The following is a 15,952-nucleotide window of genomic DNA, read 5'->3' as shown; positions in this document are numbered from 1 at the left end:
CCAAGAATGCAAAATCATTTGATGATCATATTTGTCATAGAAATGACCCTTCAGGAGTGTTGGACAATATATATATATATATATATATATATATGCTTTATATGGAACTCGTCGGCCTGTTTCATAAGGATTTTTTATAATTTTTTTTTTAATAGCAAAAGGCAAGGGGTAAATAAGTTTCCGGTGTTGACGATTGGAAATTATTATTATTATTATTATTATTAAACGTAATATGTGAATCAAAAGTTGGCCTACAAGGATTTAGCACAAGATTTTGAGTTAAAGTATTCCAAGTGGTATCACTTTGAATATACTTCTAGTTCAACCTTTAGAAGTTAGAACAATAAAATAGGATCACTTGGAAAGCTTCAAGATATGCTAATTTAATAGCACATTTGGTTGCTAAACGAGTCACTTCTCACAATATGTTTGAAAGTATTTTCGTTTGTTCCCTTTTTCTTTCTTCCTTCCGGATTAGGAGCGGGAGAGACTCACCTTTGTAGTCGTTTCCCCCTTCCCTTCCTTGCTTAAAAAAAAATAAAAAAATAAAAAAAAAAACAGGATCACTATACTGATAGGTCACCATAATGATAATTTTTATTGGAAATTAGTAATTTTTTTAGGTTCAGTTTTTTATGAGGAAAAAAAAAAAGAGAGTAAAATTAAATGTGAATAATTGAAAAGATTATAGTTTGTTTGTTTGTTTTTTTTTTTCATTAAAAAACCGACTAAGATGTGGCTAAATTGAGGATCCGTAGTGCAGTCGTGGAAGCGATCAAAGTGTAGTCTGAGAAGGAAACCCATTCAAGGGAAGAGCAAGTATGGACACCTGGATTGCATGCAGGCACATCGATCTTCTCTCCCACGTGGGTCCCGGTTCTTTTCCAATCAAATATCTCCACAAAATGATAAAAAGTCGCAAATATAAACCAACATTGTAAATCCATTTCCTTAACAACAAGTTTTCCTTTTTATTTTTTTATTTTATGCGAGACCTGATTAGATCTCACAACATCTATATATTAGAAGACGGATCGTTAATTACTTCTCCTGTAAATCAATACCTGGGATCGATTGGCAAGTTATAGAGAGAAAGGATTGGAATTACCGTTGAGCGTAACTGACACGTTTTTCAATTCCTACCTTCGTTGATTTTTCCACCTTTGGATGCTTTTTCTTTTTAACACGCACAAACGAACCCCTTTGTACGCTTTTCTCCAGTTTCAGCTCAAGACCCAGATAACTTACAGTGTAAAACGTGTTCAATTCTGATCTGGGTTCTTTAAGAAGTCCTAAGTTGATTGGGAAAAGAACAGAGCTTTAGCTTATCAAATTTGGTTTTATTTATGGTGTTCATTCCAATCCGAGTTATCGTTTTGTTGGGTTTTTGGAGGAAAACGCAATAGATTGGGTTTCTTGTTCTGGGTCTTTCTCTTTTGGTGGATTGGTTTGAGGGAGAGTCGCTCAGAGTATGGGGGAAAAGCTAGGTATTTTGCTGTGTGTTTGGTTTATGCTATGGGGGTTTTGTGTGGGAAGGTTTGTGGTGGAGAAAAACAGCTTGAGAGTGACTTCACCGAGCTTGAAGGGTGCCTATGAATGTGCAATTGGAAATTTTGGGGTTCCTCAGTATGGAGGAACCATGGGTGGCATTGTGGTTTACCCCAAAACCAATCAAAAGGCATGCAAGAGCTTCGATGACATCTCCTTCAAGTCGAAGCCCGGAGGCCTACCCACCTTTCTCCTTGTTGATCGAGGAGGTCAGCTGTTCCAAAAAAGTGTCTTTTATTGATTATGTCATTTGAATTGTTTTTGCCAATATGATTTTTTTTTTTTTGGTCACCCTTTAAATTCTAGGATACACAGAGGGATTGATTAAATATTTCAGTCTTTGGTGATATTTCATTCTATGAATCCGATTTATCTTGTTCAAGTACTCATATGGGTCAACTTAGTAAGGTTGTGATTATGCTATATATGGCTTGACAGAGCAGATGGTATCTATGTATTGTATAATTCTTGTAACTATCTAAACCCGTTGACACGGTTATAATTTGAATATGTTCAGAAGTTTTTAATAGATTTAAGAAGTTTCTTTTATTTGAACTGAAGTCCGGGGCACAAAGTTCTGAAATTTGATATTGGATTTTGTTTCTGTTTTTTGATGGTCTGTGCAACTAAGTTGTCATCATATATTCGTGCAAATAAATACCTTGCTTATACAAGGGTCGTGGGCCTGTGGCTAAATTGAACGGGAGCTTACATAATTGTTGTGCTTTGTTCTTGTTTTCTTTTGAATGAAAGTTTTCATCTATAACTTTGATGTGCTGGCAGATTGTTACTTCACCTTGAAGGCATGGAACGCACAGAATGGCGGAGCAGCAGCTATTCTTGTTGCAGATGACAGGAATGAACCATTGATTACCATGGACACTCCCGAAGAAGAGAAGGCTGATGCTGATTATCTACAGAACATCACCATTCCTTCAGCCCTTATCAGCAAATCTGTTGGGGATAGCATTAAGAAAGCTCTAGCTAGTGGAGAGATGGTTAACATCAATCTTGATTGGACTGAGGCTCTCCCACATCCTGATGAGCGGGTTGAGTACGAGTTCTGGACTAATAGCAATGATGAATGCGGGCCTAAGTGTGACAGCCAGATTGACTTTGTAAAGAACTTTAAAGGAGCTGCTCAAATACTTGAGAAGAAAGGATATACTCAGTTCACCCCGCACTATATAACCTGGTATTGCCCCGAAGCTTTTATATTGAGCAAACAGTGCAAGTCTCAGTGCATCAATCATGGGAGGTACTGTGCTCCAGATCCTGAGCAGGATTTTAGTAGAGGGTATGATGGGAAGGATGTTGTGGTTCAAAATCTACGCCAAGCTTGCTTTTATAAGGTGGCGAATGAAAGTGGGAAGCCATGGCTTTGGTGGGACTATGTGACAGATTTTGCCATCCGTTGCCCAATGAACGAGAAGAAGTACACCGAAGAGTGCTCAAATCATGTTATTCAATCACTTGGTAGGTTGAACACTTCATTTGGGTGTTTTCATTTTGATATACTGATGCATGTTTTTGTTGGCATTCTTTGCATAAGGCTGTGATAGGAATTTTCAAATTATTTTAAAGATCCTTGTATGTGCCAATTTTTCCTTGTGCATTGTAAGAATATTTAGTGGTTTGAAAGGCTAACAAGAAACTACGAGAATATTTTGATCTATTTAAGCTCAAGAACAAGAATAAACCTCTCCAAAACAACTGAGGAGTTGCCTCTCTTCCCCTTTGGAAGTCGTGGTATGACATGCTTGTATAGAGAGGTGGATTTTCAAGGTTTTAGGTCAAATTTATTTAAGATTAAAACACTGAGTGGCTGGTCTAGGTCAATCGAGCCTTAAGTTTGGTTGATTGAGAAACTAGGGTTTCAAGGAAAAATCTGTGATATCACTACCTTGGTCTATTGAGGCATCAATCGACCCTCTTGAGTTTTACTACTAGATTGCTGTGAATTATCTTTGCATCACCTCGATCGACTGACCATAAGACCGAGCCTTCAACCGAGCAATTGTGTCCAAATTTTCAGACTTCTAGTGACAGCCCACTTTGACCTTGTAAATATCGGAATTGAAAAATCTTCATGAAATACAAAGTTCTAGCCCTTTGAATCAACTTTCCAACGCCGCTGAGCCTGTCTTCATTTAATGTCAGAATCAGAAGATCCGACTGTTTTACTCTGTCTATTCTGGACAACATACACACACTCGAGTTCTTATATCTTGGATATACTTTTACACCGATGTAACCCTAGACCTAAAACTGTTATGACACTGAATTTGCCAACACTAAAAACCTGAATTTATCAACACTAATAGAATCATTGGTTTTATATATTCTCTTAATTTACTATGTACTAGCAAATAAGAGCAAGCTTATCTTGCAGATCTAAAGACCGTGAACTGATGTTATCGACGTGTTTCCTGTTATGTGCTTTGACAGGTGTTGATCTCAAGGAGATAGAAAAATGTGTTGGAGATCCCACTGCAGACGTGGACAACCCTGTTCTTAAAGCTGAGCAGGAATCACAGGTAAACTTCTAGAAGATTAGCTGTTCGGTATAGCCTTGTCTCTTCATTTTTTTCATTTTTTTTGCACTATGTTTTGGTTCATCTTGCTCCTTCACATTTCTGGTTTTAGATTGGCAAGGGTTCCCGAGGAGATGTTACTATATTGCCAACTCTCGTTATAAATAACAGACAGTATAGAGGTTTGATCAAGCTCTTTATGGATCTTATTAGCTATTTAACAGCATGAATGCTTTTCTAATTATGATTTTTTCATATATTTTTATTTATTTATTTTGATTATAATAATGATTTCAGGTAAGCTGGACAAAGTAGCAGTTCTCAAGGCCATCTGTGCAGGTTTTGAAGAGACCACAGAGCCTGCCATTTGTTTAAGTGAAGGTCTTCATCTACCCTTGCTCTGTGTGTGTGCGTTGCCTTTTAACTAAAGAACAATTGCTGTGCATCCATTTACACTAAAAAAGGCAAAAAAAGTGAATTGGCATCACTTTTCTGAATCCCTCTCATTTCCGCTTCTGATGAGCTTGATAAGAGTTCCTGCCAGAATATTTTATTTTCCCAACATTTTCTGTTTACAGCTATTGTCCAAAATATAGAGCCACTTGAAGTGGCATTTTTATAGATTGATTTAGTAGGAGTCTTGGAGGATGTTCAACTTAATTCTTCTCAGCTGATTCATTGGAAATGGAATCTGGTCAATATGCTATTTATTGTCCTTCTACGAATTGTTTTTTTGCAGATATAGAAACAAATGAGTGTTTGAACAACAATGGTGGCTGCTGGCAAGACAAGGCTGCTAACGTAACTGCATGCAAGGTATTTTTATTGTCTCAACATTTGTGGGTGTGTTTTTGTGGGAGAATGTTGAACTTCTCGTTTTGTTTGAGTTCACTCTTTCCTTTGTTATTATTTGATTCTCTCTATTCTTGTAGGATACTTTTCGGGGAAGAGTATGTGAATGCCCTCTTGTGCAAGGTGTAAAGTTTGTTGGTGATGGTTATACTTACTGTGAAGGTAAAATTTTCCCTCATATAGTGCTAGTTTAGTTTCGAGATAAACCTAATATTCCAAATTCATGTAATCTGCAAGGAAAGCTATTTGTTAGTCAGTGATGGATGTGGGTTGCAGTTATTTTAGTTCAAGTCACTATGGGAATTGGGCTCATAAGCTGGGAGCTTCTTATTAGTTGGCCTTCTAAGTTGCTTGTTACCTATGTCTTCTCGAACTGATACTTTTATATGCAAATTAAAACAAAGACATTAACAAACAACTTAAAGCATAAAGCAATTTTCATAAACTTTATTCTTACCTTGTTGTAGGAATATTTTGACAAATCATGTGTTTAACTTTTGTAGGGCTAGGAGCTAATTTATTATTTGAAAAAAATTTGAAAAGCTAAAAACAAAAAAGGATTAGAGTGGCCATGTGGCCACCCTAAGTGAAGGGGTGATCACTCGGCCACCTCGACCAGATAGGGGTGGCCATACCAAATGGGTGGCCGTGTGGCCGCCCCTCACCTCCATTGAGGGTGGCCACACGAACTCTCTCTCTCTCTCTCTCTCTCTCGCCTTTTAAAAAAAAATTTTAATTTATTATTATTTTTATAAGTAATGATCTACATTTGTTTGGGTTTCTCAGAAAAAGCAAGTATACTCTATAGAAAACATTCTCTCAAATGTGGACCTCACCAGAATACACTTCTAAATACACTTCTTACATTTATGTCACATCAAAACATTTTTTCAAACCAAAGCACAAAACACTCCCCAAAATACATTAACAAATATGGCCTAAATTTTTCTGTGCTTATTTCTAACATTCTACTTCGAGAAAACGGTTCTTTTGTTGCCTTGACCTCACATTGTTTAATGCTAAGAGAAACTTAAAGATGTTCTGCAAAAAGCTGGATGGCCCATGTAAATGTTATGGACTGCGCTGGTAATAAGAGAGCTCTTAAACAAGAACCCAGTTAGCTCCCTGGTAAATGTGGCATTGTGGGTTTCCCTCTTTTTGCAGCAAGAGTGGTGTCGGTAGGGTTGTAAATCATATTTACATGGCTCTTATTTATAGGATGTGAAAGTATCTAGAGATTAATATGGTGGTGTTGGCTCTAATTAGGTGGTTTCAATTTATGAGAAAGCTGCTATTTTTTGTTTTACTTATCTGTTTAATTCCTATCTATGCCATGATTCTGCTTGATTCAACAGCTTCCGGAGCTTTACATTGTGGAATCAATAATGGAGGTTGTTGGAAGAAAACCCAGGATGGCAGGACTTACTCTGCTTGTGTTGTAAGTTGTTCAACTTTAAGGGTCCTTTTGGTTTAACAATTTCAAAACGTGCAGTTTGAAAATAGCAATTTCAAAATGTAGTTAAGTGTTTAGAAAGCACACTTTTCTCCATTTTGTTTAAAAAAATAGACTCTAAATCAATTAGTGGTTCATAATTTCATATCACCCGTCTTCTCACTGAATCTCCAATGGTCAAACAGGATGATTCAAAAAGTTGCAAGTGTCCACCAGGCTTCAAGGGTGATGGAGTTCACACCTGCGAAGGTATTGTTACTCTAGATGTCTCCAATATGTAAAATCAAACATCATATATATAGTAAAATGGATGAAGTTGTGGGATTATTGAACCTCAAATTAGTTTGAGACTTGCCTGGCCCATTGCCATTAAATTTCCATCTCAAACTGAAGGCCCGGACACCATCATACATGGTTAAAACACTAAAGAATTATAGCAGAATGTACTTTTTGAAGCATATTTATGATAGGACTTACATAAAAAGCAAATTTAAGACAATTTTGATTTTTAGGCTTCAATCTCGACTTTAGTATTCTTTTATGATATTTGTGTGTTTTTATCTATGGGTTCTAAGCCCACAGATGAAGGTATTTTGGGGGACAGGGGGGATGGGGTAGTTGCCTTCAACAAATTGTGCATGTGCTTTTGTCTTTTATAATAACCAACTAGGATTTTTTTATGCTGATTCACTGCACATGTTTTTCGGCTGATTCCTTGCTCCAGATGTTGATGAATGCAAAGAGAGGCGAGCCTGCCAGTGCCCTGAATGCAGCTGCAAGAATACGTGGGGTAGTTATGAGTGCAGCTGTAGTTATGGTTTATTGTACATGCAAGAACATGACATATGTATAAGTAAGTACCCTCTTAAGTGCTTTGTTTTGGTTGTTGGATGAGATACACACAGTTGGGCAATTTCATCTTATGTTCACTACCCACTGATTTGACTCCTGCGAATTTGCATATACAACCCGTGGAAGAAAATTCTTGCTAATTTTTATTTTAAAGTGGTTGTTCATGTTAATTTGTTTGCATTGGTTGGCACTACATGGTTGTTGGATTTGACATTCATCTGATATACCAGCAAAGGTTTCTGTTGTTTCTTTGCCAGTCTGATGGTTTGATTGCCCTATATGTTCATTGAACACTTAAAAGAGTACTATAGTCTCTTTAATAAAATTTGCCATTTTTTTCCTCTGCTAACTTATCTGTTGGAAAGATTCAGGTAAAGCTAATACAGCAGTCAGCTGGAGCTTTGTTTGGATCATCATTCTTGGCTTGGCTGCTGCCGGGGTCGGGGGCTATGCAGTTTACAAGTACAGAATCCGGGTATGTCTGCTGTTGCATAAATCCTAGATGCATTCTGATGTTTCTCTAAATAGGCCTTGATTCAGAATGGAGTAAGATATACCCATATATGAATAGTTTAAACTCAAGTCTATCCGGTCCAACAAGTTTTAAATTGACAACTACTCTATTTTGTAATCACTAATCAGCTTGTCTTCTGGGTGTAAAGAAGAATCTATATATTTTTAATCAAATAGGAAACTAGTAAAGAAAGATAACCATAAGATGCTGGGAGTGATTTGGGACATTACCGTAGGCTGCCAACTTTAGAGTTGAGTTTAACAAAAATCCAAAGAATAGCTTAGCAAAGAGTAAATGTGTGTTGTGATTGAAGTGTGGGAATGGAATGTCTCTTCATCAGCAGTGAGTCCTAACAGGTCTAATTTGGACCATATGTTTCAAATTATCGATGAGCCTACCTTGTTTAGTGGTTCTAATTTTTGTTTATGCAGAGATACATGGATTCTGAGATACGGGCAATCATGGCGCAGTACATGCCATTGGATAATCAGGGAGAGGTACCTAATCACCTTCCCCATGGGAATGTCTGAGAGTGGAGAGATGTTGAAGGGTTCATACCCCTTATCCCCAACATTGGAATCAGATTGGATTCATTACAAGGGGATTGTAATGTTTTCAACCTCATCATCACTGGCAGCAGCTTTGGTAGTCTGCATTTTTTCTCTTTTTTTCTATTTTCTTTTTTATTGGGAGTGGAAAATTTGTCCTCTTTGTTATCAATGTAAATCTGTAGCCTAATTGATGCATATATTCTTGAGAGATTTTCGTCCGGATAATCATAATGGTTTTCAGATTTGGTTTTAGTTTTATCCTCACAATAGACTCCATGCAAGAATGATTGTGCCCAAAAAATAATGGATGAATTGATTCCTTCTCTACATTTGAAAATGATTAGGATCCCTTTGGCTTACCTCCAGTTTCGGTTAAAAAATCACTGAAAATCTTCCTGTTCAAAAATAAATAATGAAAATTGCTCCAGGAAAACAATCAAATATACCAATCTTTACCATTTATTTTTGCGCAATGCATCTCTATTGAGGCAGGCCAAACTCTATTTCTTAAACAACCTTGACTCAAACCGAAACAAATGTATCAAGGATAAAGAAAAAGAATTATTCATGTCCTTATCTAAAAAAATTATAAATTGAATATAAAATGTAATCGGAAAATGGGAATATCAACATCATGTATCAGTTTTTATAATGTGTAATCTAATTACATTTATCTCACAATGTAATTTAGCAATTTTAAGTTAAATTGGCCCTTGAGTCCGGTTTTTTTTTTTTTTTTTTTTTTAATAATTGGTTCATACTGTCACATAATTGTCCGATAAAAAATGTGACATAACATTTCTTGTATACTAATTGATAGCATGATTATGGTGTAAGAAATAAAAGCATTGTTTAATTAAAAGAAAATATATACTTAATGGTGACAATACATTATTGAAAGAAAATGTGATCAACAATCTGACAGCAATATCCATCGCAAAGCCGCAGAGAACACGCATGACCATAACAAACATTGGTCATCAAAAAAGCTATAGAAAAAGATAAAACAAATCACTATTTCTAGCACCTCCCAAATAGGGAGCACGTAGACAACATATGGTAGGTAACATCAGTATTATTTCCTAATTAATTAACAGGATAGCTCAGAAAAAAAAAAATTAAAAAAATTAACAGGATAAAAAAGTACAAACTAATCTGAGAAAAGCCCAGATTCTCTCTTGCCCCTGGCAAGGATTCTGCAACCTCGTCAAACCATAATGCCTCTGAAAATTTTGTGGTCCTCCCAAAAGCTCTATTGTAGTCCAGTAAAACCTCCACCTGGAGCGTATGGAAAAGTTTAAATTGCTTTTGCTTCAAGTAGGAAACACATCTTCAGATTAAAATGCTTAGTGTCAGAAGGATTAAATTGATCCAGCTCTTACTTTCTCTAGTTTTTATGTTGAACTAGACCAAACAAACAGGTTGTGCTTGTCTCATAGAGATTATAATCCATCACCCACGAGGCATGGATCAACAGAAAGAATTCACCAATGTACAAATCAAACTAACCTTGCCCAATTGAACTAATTTTCTGTCTGGTTTTCCAAGTTTGAGCCTCTCCGCTTTTTACCATCTCGATTGATGGTGTAGACATAGAATGCTACCACAGCACCGCTGCATAGGAAAAAGCAAAGTTATCACACAACAAAGTCTACTCAGCCAAAGTGAAGTAAATAGCATAATCAGCTAAGCTTTATAAAACTTTAATTGCATAAGTGAATCAGAAGTGAGAATATGCAGAACCATCCAAAATTCATGTCACAGTATAGACCATTAACTTAAGCTGTCTCACATAAGGTGCATCAGCTGGTACATGTTTCCCTGTGTGCGAGAGAGAGAGAGAGAGAGAGACTCAAGGAAGCAGGAGGCAGTAGGGGTGCTCAATGGGCCGGTTATAACCTGCCCGCCAAGCTCCACCCACCCTTAAGGGCAATGGGAGGATTTTTTTCCCCCATTAGTTGAGCGGGTGGGATCTTTTTATAAAAAACGGCCCAAAACGGGTAGATAGTGGATTAAGGGCATGCAATCGTAGATGCCACCCACCTGTCTACCCATTTAATATTATATTATTATATATATTACATCTAATATATTTACAAAAATAATATCAATTAAAAAGTTTTTTTTAAAATAATAATCTCTCTCTCTCCCTCCCTCTCCTTCACCTTCGGTCCACCTGAGGAGGTGGCGCTTTAGTGCAGCCCCCTACCCTACCGCTACCCCTCCTTCACTTTCTCCCTTGTCCTCTCCTTCCCCTTTCTCCTTTCCCGCCGTCCATCGCCGCCACATTCCACCCCCATCCCCCCTCCTCCCTCTTCTCTCCCCCATAGCCCCATAGGTTAAACAGACAGGACCTAAAAAAAACCCATTCGCTGGGGGTACATACGGCCATTCTCAGCCACCTGCTGGGAGGCGGATACAGGACCGAGGTAGGGCTGAAATCCACCCATACGGGGCGGTGCTCAGCCCTAGGCAGAAGACAGTAGACACTATAGAGCATATCTGAAGGCCATGATGTAATGTTGCCGGCAAAGACTGTGTTTTCCCTCCAAATAGAAGAACGGAAATGGAAAACATAAAAGTAATAAGAATAATAAGAACCTGACAAGGGTTGTAACGAAACTCAGAAATGAAGGACCCTGCAAACAGGATAACCAGGAACAGCAATCATCAGAAGTTAAATAAGTCATTTAATGTGGCAATCATAGATAGATGAAGAATTTATTACCTGAAACAGCCTGCGTAACTCCAGTGCAAATAATATACTTGCTATTGCTGCAGGTCCAACATCCAAGAGAAATTGAGGAAAAAGCATAATATACAAAATTCAGACTAAAACAAGTAAACAATAAATAAGTTGGAATTTCGGCAATGTCAAGTTCAAACTTCAAAACATATGGATAACTTGAACATTTGAAGATGAATAACAACAATTTTAACATCCAGATGCAAATTGAGTAACGACCCCAGTAAAGTAGATAATCTTATACATATCTTCATATTTAACAATAAAACACATATCCAACAGAATGAACCAGAACATAACAGACCAAACCAGATTGTCAGTTGTACACCCAAAACCTAAAAATGCAACATTGTAGTTCATGCGTTAAATGTTAATTTTGTCTATGTCAGCCAAAGACTTGGAGTCAAACTCTGCCTTCGCCAATGTTGGGGGTTATGGATTGTAGGGCCCATCCCCAATGGGTAGTCCTACCTTGGGACCAAAAAAAAAATGAAGAGCCAGAGGGGGGCTTCAACAGGCAAATAAGTTGAAACGGGCATATTTGTCCTTTAGCTCTCCCCTCTCCTTGCAGCACGCTTTGAACCATATCACTTCACTCTTTATAATTTGGATGCAAATCAAACATATTCTTCATATTTTCATCTTGTAAAATGACAATGAGATTACTTGGGTTACAGCTAATCCAACTCTAAGAATCCAATCTCCCAAGCACACAAGAGTAGAGAATCCCGCCACCAGGGCAGGTTACCATGCAAAAATCCTGCCCTCAATCATTTATTGGCCATGCTTTTCACGTTAATAGAAAGATGCCTAAAAGAAATGCATTATTTTTTACATAACATATAAAAGGCATATACCAGACACTGAGCCCATCATGACAAATATAATGCGATGCAAAGCTAGTCAAATGAACAATGTATTCCATTATTTTGATTACGTATAGCAAAATAAATCTACTAACCTGTCTGTCCTTTCAAGGCTAGAGGAGATGGTTCTCCTCTTTTATATGATTTCAAACTCGAAATGCTTAAAGCCAAAAGAGTGCCACCAAGGATAACACCAAACCTAATGGCACCAACGCTTCCCGTTAGCATGAAGGAAAGAAAGCCACCAAGAGAAAGGATCAGACCTGCAAAGCATTAGCAGAACCCTGAAAAAGATTGAACTGGAGAAATGAAAGATATCGATAGCATTTGATGTGATTGTCTGCTTAATTTTCATACAAGCCTATAGATAGAATTAACACAAAGCACAGCTCAGGTGAAACCATATAGCGACATAAAAATTTGACATTAGAGCCATTACTCTTCATAGTACTGCATCTACTCCGAAACTGACTCAATTGAGCAATCTGTATAAATGCAGTGTAACAAAGCTTTACATTGCAAGTTTGTGTCATAGATTTACACATACCATACGGTATCCCAACATGGAAGTCATGGGCTCTAGAAATTTCACTCAGATCATCCGTTGACGTAGTATATATCTTCACAATCTCCTTGACTGGTTCAGGCGAATTTTCTGCAGCTGTGGTTATATATACTTTACCTTCTTCACTAACTTCCTTCGCTATCACACTCAAATCATGCGTCGCCTTATCTGCTTGTATCTTCAACTGCTCTGAAGTTTCTTTTAGGATGATAGCTGCTTTCTTGGAGTATATCTCATATGCTTCTTGGGAAATACTTTGCATCTTCAAGGCTTGTTCTCTGAAAGAATCTAGAACCTCTTGCCAAGCTTCTTGTGAATCTTCAGCCCTCAACTTGGGATCATCCTTATCCTTCTCCACTTCAATATTTGTATTCTTTTATAGATCCAAAAAAAAACAAAAAACACAGCTTTGCCAATTTCAATACCACCAAACACGTAAAAATACAACAAATAAAAAGGCTAAAATTCAATTATCCAATTCAATATCCAAGACCAGAATCAACAACCACACAACTGACGGAAATGAAAATTTTCATTTTCAAACTAACAAAAATTCATAAAAGAAAATATCAAATTTTGTTCTCACCGATTCCTCATGAGAAGCTGCGGAAGCTGCAATCGATAGGTTCCACGAGCTCCGTCGATCCATAGAAAGAAACCTCACCCCAAGCCCTTTGGGAGAAACGCCTTTAGCCACAACCGAGACTCTGTAACCGCGAGGCCGGAGCAGTGGAGCGAACCGTAGAGACGCCACCATCGGAGCATTCTTCGATGGCAGTGAACCGTGGCTAGCGTTCGGGCTAGGGTTTATGACCGCAAGCGACTCCAACGTCACAGTCATCGTTGTTGGAGAGCGCAGCTAGTGACAAAAAAGAAGAGAGGCGAAGCTGTCGAGGGCGAGACGTGGGGTTTTAAGTTCAAGTCACCTGTGCTAAAATGCGCGAGGGGGTGTGATGCGCATACCATCCCCTGCCCTGTGTGCCCAAAATGGGGGAACCCCGCGATGCTTTGATGACACGTATTCATCTAAATTTTGTTCTGTGCGAGGGGCCTCTACTGAATCTTGGAAAGTGGTGGGCCAGCGGTGCGTTATTCTCTGTGGGCCAGTCTAGTTTTAGCCTTGTGTATATCAATACGAATCATATGTGACCGTTAGATCTTGTCTCGTTTGCTGTGCGGAGGGAGAGACGAGTAATGCTATATAAGTTTTTTTTTGTGTTTTTTTTGAGTCCCTTAAAAAATAATATGGCTATTAATATCACCATTAAGCTTGTGATTGATCATTAATAAATTTTAATTAAATTATAATTTTAATAATTACATCATTTTTGGATGGACACAAAAAGAACTTCTAGAATATGCCGAAGAAAACACCTCTCCAAGCTCTATGAAGATAGGTTAGAGAAAGTAGGATGAGCAATTATTAAAGCGTTAGGTAATTGATTTGATACCACATAGCATAATTAACATTGGTTATAATTTCGTAATTCACATTAATTTATATTAATTGATGTTACATATTTTAAGTTTTCTTTTTTTTTTTTTTTAAATAAAACTGATAAAATCCATTACAACAATCAATATGATAAAAAGAAATAAAAAATAGCATTACTCAACTTTCTAACCTTGTTAAAATTGTTTAATAAAGGAAGAAATCTTATTTTGGTTAGTTAAAATCAAACCTATATCTTTCCCCAGAACAGTATAATTGCTATTTGCACACTTACAAATGATTAAATAATTAGTAATATTTAAAGTTCCACTCCCAACTACAAGTCTTCCATCTTTCCAACTTTCAACATCTTGGCTCTTTTAGTTCTATTTCTTTAATACCCATCAGCAATTGTTAGAATCCAATTAGTCTATGGATCAGTCTTAATCACCCAAAAATGTTCCCTTAATCGCCTAAGGATTCGTTTAAATTTACAGTTTCAAAATGTACTATTTAAAAATATGATTATTGAAACGCAGTTAGGTGTTTGATAAAATAACGATTTGACATTTAAAATCGTGCAAAATCACACCTTCGTGCACGTAAAAAACAAAATTCAGATGCTTCAATTTAAACTTTGGGAAAATTGGATTCCACTCCATGGGATAAGGAATAGGTGCATGAAGAAGCAAAGAAAGGGATAAATGCAACCATTAACGAACAAGTAACACTCCTTTCAATACCTGAATCAAGATCCAAGCAAGGTTGATAAAATAATAATAATAATAATTTAAAATAAATAAATAAAAAGATCCAAGCAAGACACCTAAGCAGCTTAAAGGTTTCATTGTCAGTGGGCCGGTTTGGAATTGTATTAAGAATGGGCCGGTTTAGGCTGTTTGAATAGTTGTGAGGCCCAACTCTAAAATGTTTATTATGTGATACACAACAAATGAAAGCACTAGAAATTGGTTAGGGCAAATGGGCCAAGTACTAAAGTTCTTCAACACGCAAAAGGTTGGTGTCATCAGCCCATTAGGTAGATAAGCAAACTTCATTTACATGAATGTAAGTTAATCTTATCAAAAAGAAAAATAAAGTTCAAACTTAAATGATTATTATTCTTAAAGCATCCACATCCCGTCTTTCAAACACCTTTTTTCTTCATTTTTTTTTTTTTTTTAAAAAAACACACCTTAAAATTATCCTACATCCGATTCTTTCTCATATTTAATTTTAAAGAAAATGTTACGGTGATATTTCATATTTTAATAAATAAAAAACGAAGTACATAAGAAATAAAGAATCAGATGTAGAGTGTCTTTTTTAAAATGATTTTTTATATGTCTTTTTAATAAAATTAACATCACGTAAAAATCACATACTTTTAAAATAAACATCAATTTAATAAATCCAATTAAAACAATGTCATTAAGCTAGGTTTGAAAGAAAGGTTTGTCTTTTAAGAAAACCTTATATCGGACCATCTTGATAACACCTATTTTACAGCCCTCAATCAATAATTGACATATAAACAAAAACATTAAAAGTGCACAAAATAAGTTGAAACAAAATACACTAGATTTTAGGGTGATAAAGTCCCTAAAGGGTTAAACTTTTACCTCTAAGTTTTAATTTTGAATAAAAAACGAATTTTGAGGCATTAGAAATGAGTTTTTGGGCATTAGAAACGGGTTTTGAGGCGGGTCACGGCCGACGTGATTTGAGGCGTTCACCGTCGGGTCTGGCCGGCTACGGGTTTTTTTTTTCTCTAATTTGGTGTGATTGTTCTCACTTTATATTTTTTTTATTTTTCTTAAATTGATAATGTATTACATAATAATTGAAGGCTACAAAATAAATATAAGATGGACATAATAGTAAGAGCTCTCTTGCCCTTTTCCACCCTTTTAAACGAGAGAAAGCCCAAACAGATTTACTCCACGTAAAAAAAGCCCACGACGGCCTCATAAACTAAAATATAATTTTGCATTTTGACCTTTTTGTTGATCATCTAGAATTTGGAAGGAGAAAGATGC

At 36.7% G+C, this 15,952-nt stretch overlaps 2 protein-coding genes across 4 annotated transcripts; one reads left to right on the top strand and one right to left on the bottom strand.

Annotated features, from left to right (window-relative positions):
* The first annotated feature begins 945 nt into the window (after positions 1 to 945).
* Positions 946 to 8,556, top strand: LOC132191338 (vacuolar-sorting receptor 1-like). Of its 2 annotated transcripts, none has more exons than XM_059606297.1 (12): positions 946 to 1,757; positions 2,332 to 3,024; positions 3,997 to 4,085; positions 4,195 to 4,264; positions 4,380 to 4,463; positions 4,822 to 4,898; positions 5,015 to 5,096; positions 6,290 to 6,372; positions 6,573 to 6,636; positions 7,112 to 7,240; positions 7,611 to 7,714; positions 8,185 to 8,556. In XM_059606297.1, the coding sequence occupies exons 1-12, from the start codon at positions 1,472 to 1,474 to the stop codon at positions 8,281 to 8,283; spliced, it is 1,860 nt and encodes a 619-aa protein (XP_059462280.1). In that variant the 5' UTR covers positions 946 to 1,471; the 3' UTR covers positions 8,284 to 8,556. The 2 variants fall into 2 exon arrangements, with proteins under 2 accessions (XP_059462280.1, XP_059462279.1); XM_059606296.1 differs by having other exon boundaries at positions 7,605 to 7,714.
* Positions 8,557 to 9,173: 617 nt separating this feature from the next.
* On the bottom strand, positions 9,174 to 13,396 carry LOC132192294 (protein FATTY ACID EXPORT 3, chloroplastic). Of its 2 annotated transcripts, none has more exons than XM_059607581.1 (7): positions 13,068 to 13,396; positions 12,464 to 12,854; positions 12,012 to 12,179; positions 11,033 to 11,079; positions 10,906 to 10,943; positions 9,814 to 9,918; positions 9,174 to 9,634 (listed from the first exon to the last, which is right to left on the bottom strand). In XM_059607581.1, exons 1-6 carry the CDS (start codon positions 13,320 to 13,322, stop codon positions 9,828 to 9,830), a joined length of 990 nt encoding a protein of 329 aa, XP_059463564.1. In that variant the 5' UTR covers positions 13,323 to 13,396; the 3' UTR covers positions 9,174 to 9,634; positions 9,814 to 9,827. The 2 variants fall into 2 exon arrangements, with proteins under 2 accessions (XP_059463564.1, XP_059463563.1); XM_059607580.1 differs by having other exon boundaries at positions 9,174 to 9,582; positions 13,068 to 13,393.
* Positions 13,397 to 15,952: the final 2,556 nt, after the last annotated feature.

The sequence above is a fragment of the Corylus avellana genome, chromosome ca9, assembly GCF_901000735.1.
Source record: "Corylus avellana chromosome ca9, CavTom2PMs-1.0".
Lineage (NCBI taxonomy): Eukaryota > Viridiplantae > Streptophyta > Magnoliopsida > Fagales > Betulaceae > Corylus > Corylus avellana.
Note: the sequence above shows the minus strand (reverse complement) of the source record. Positions and strands in the feature narration are given on the sequence as shown.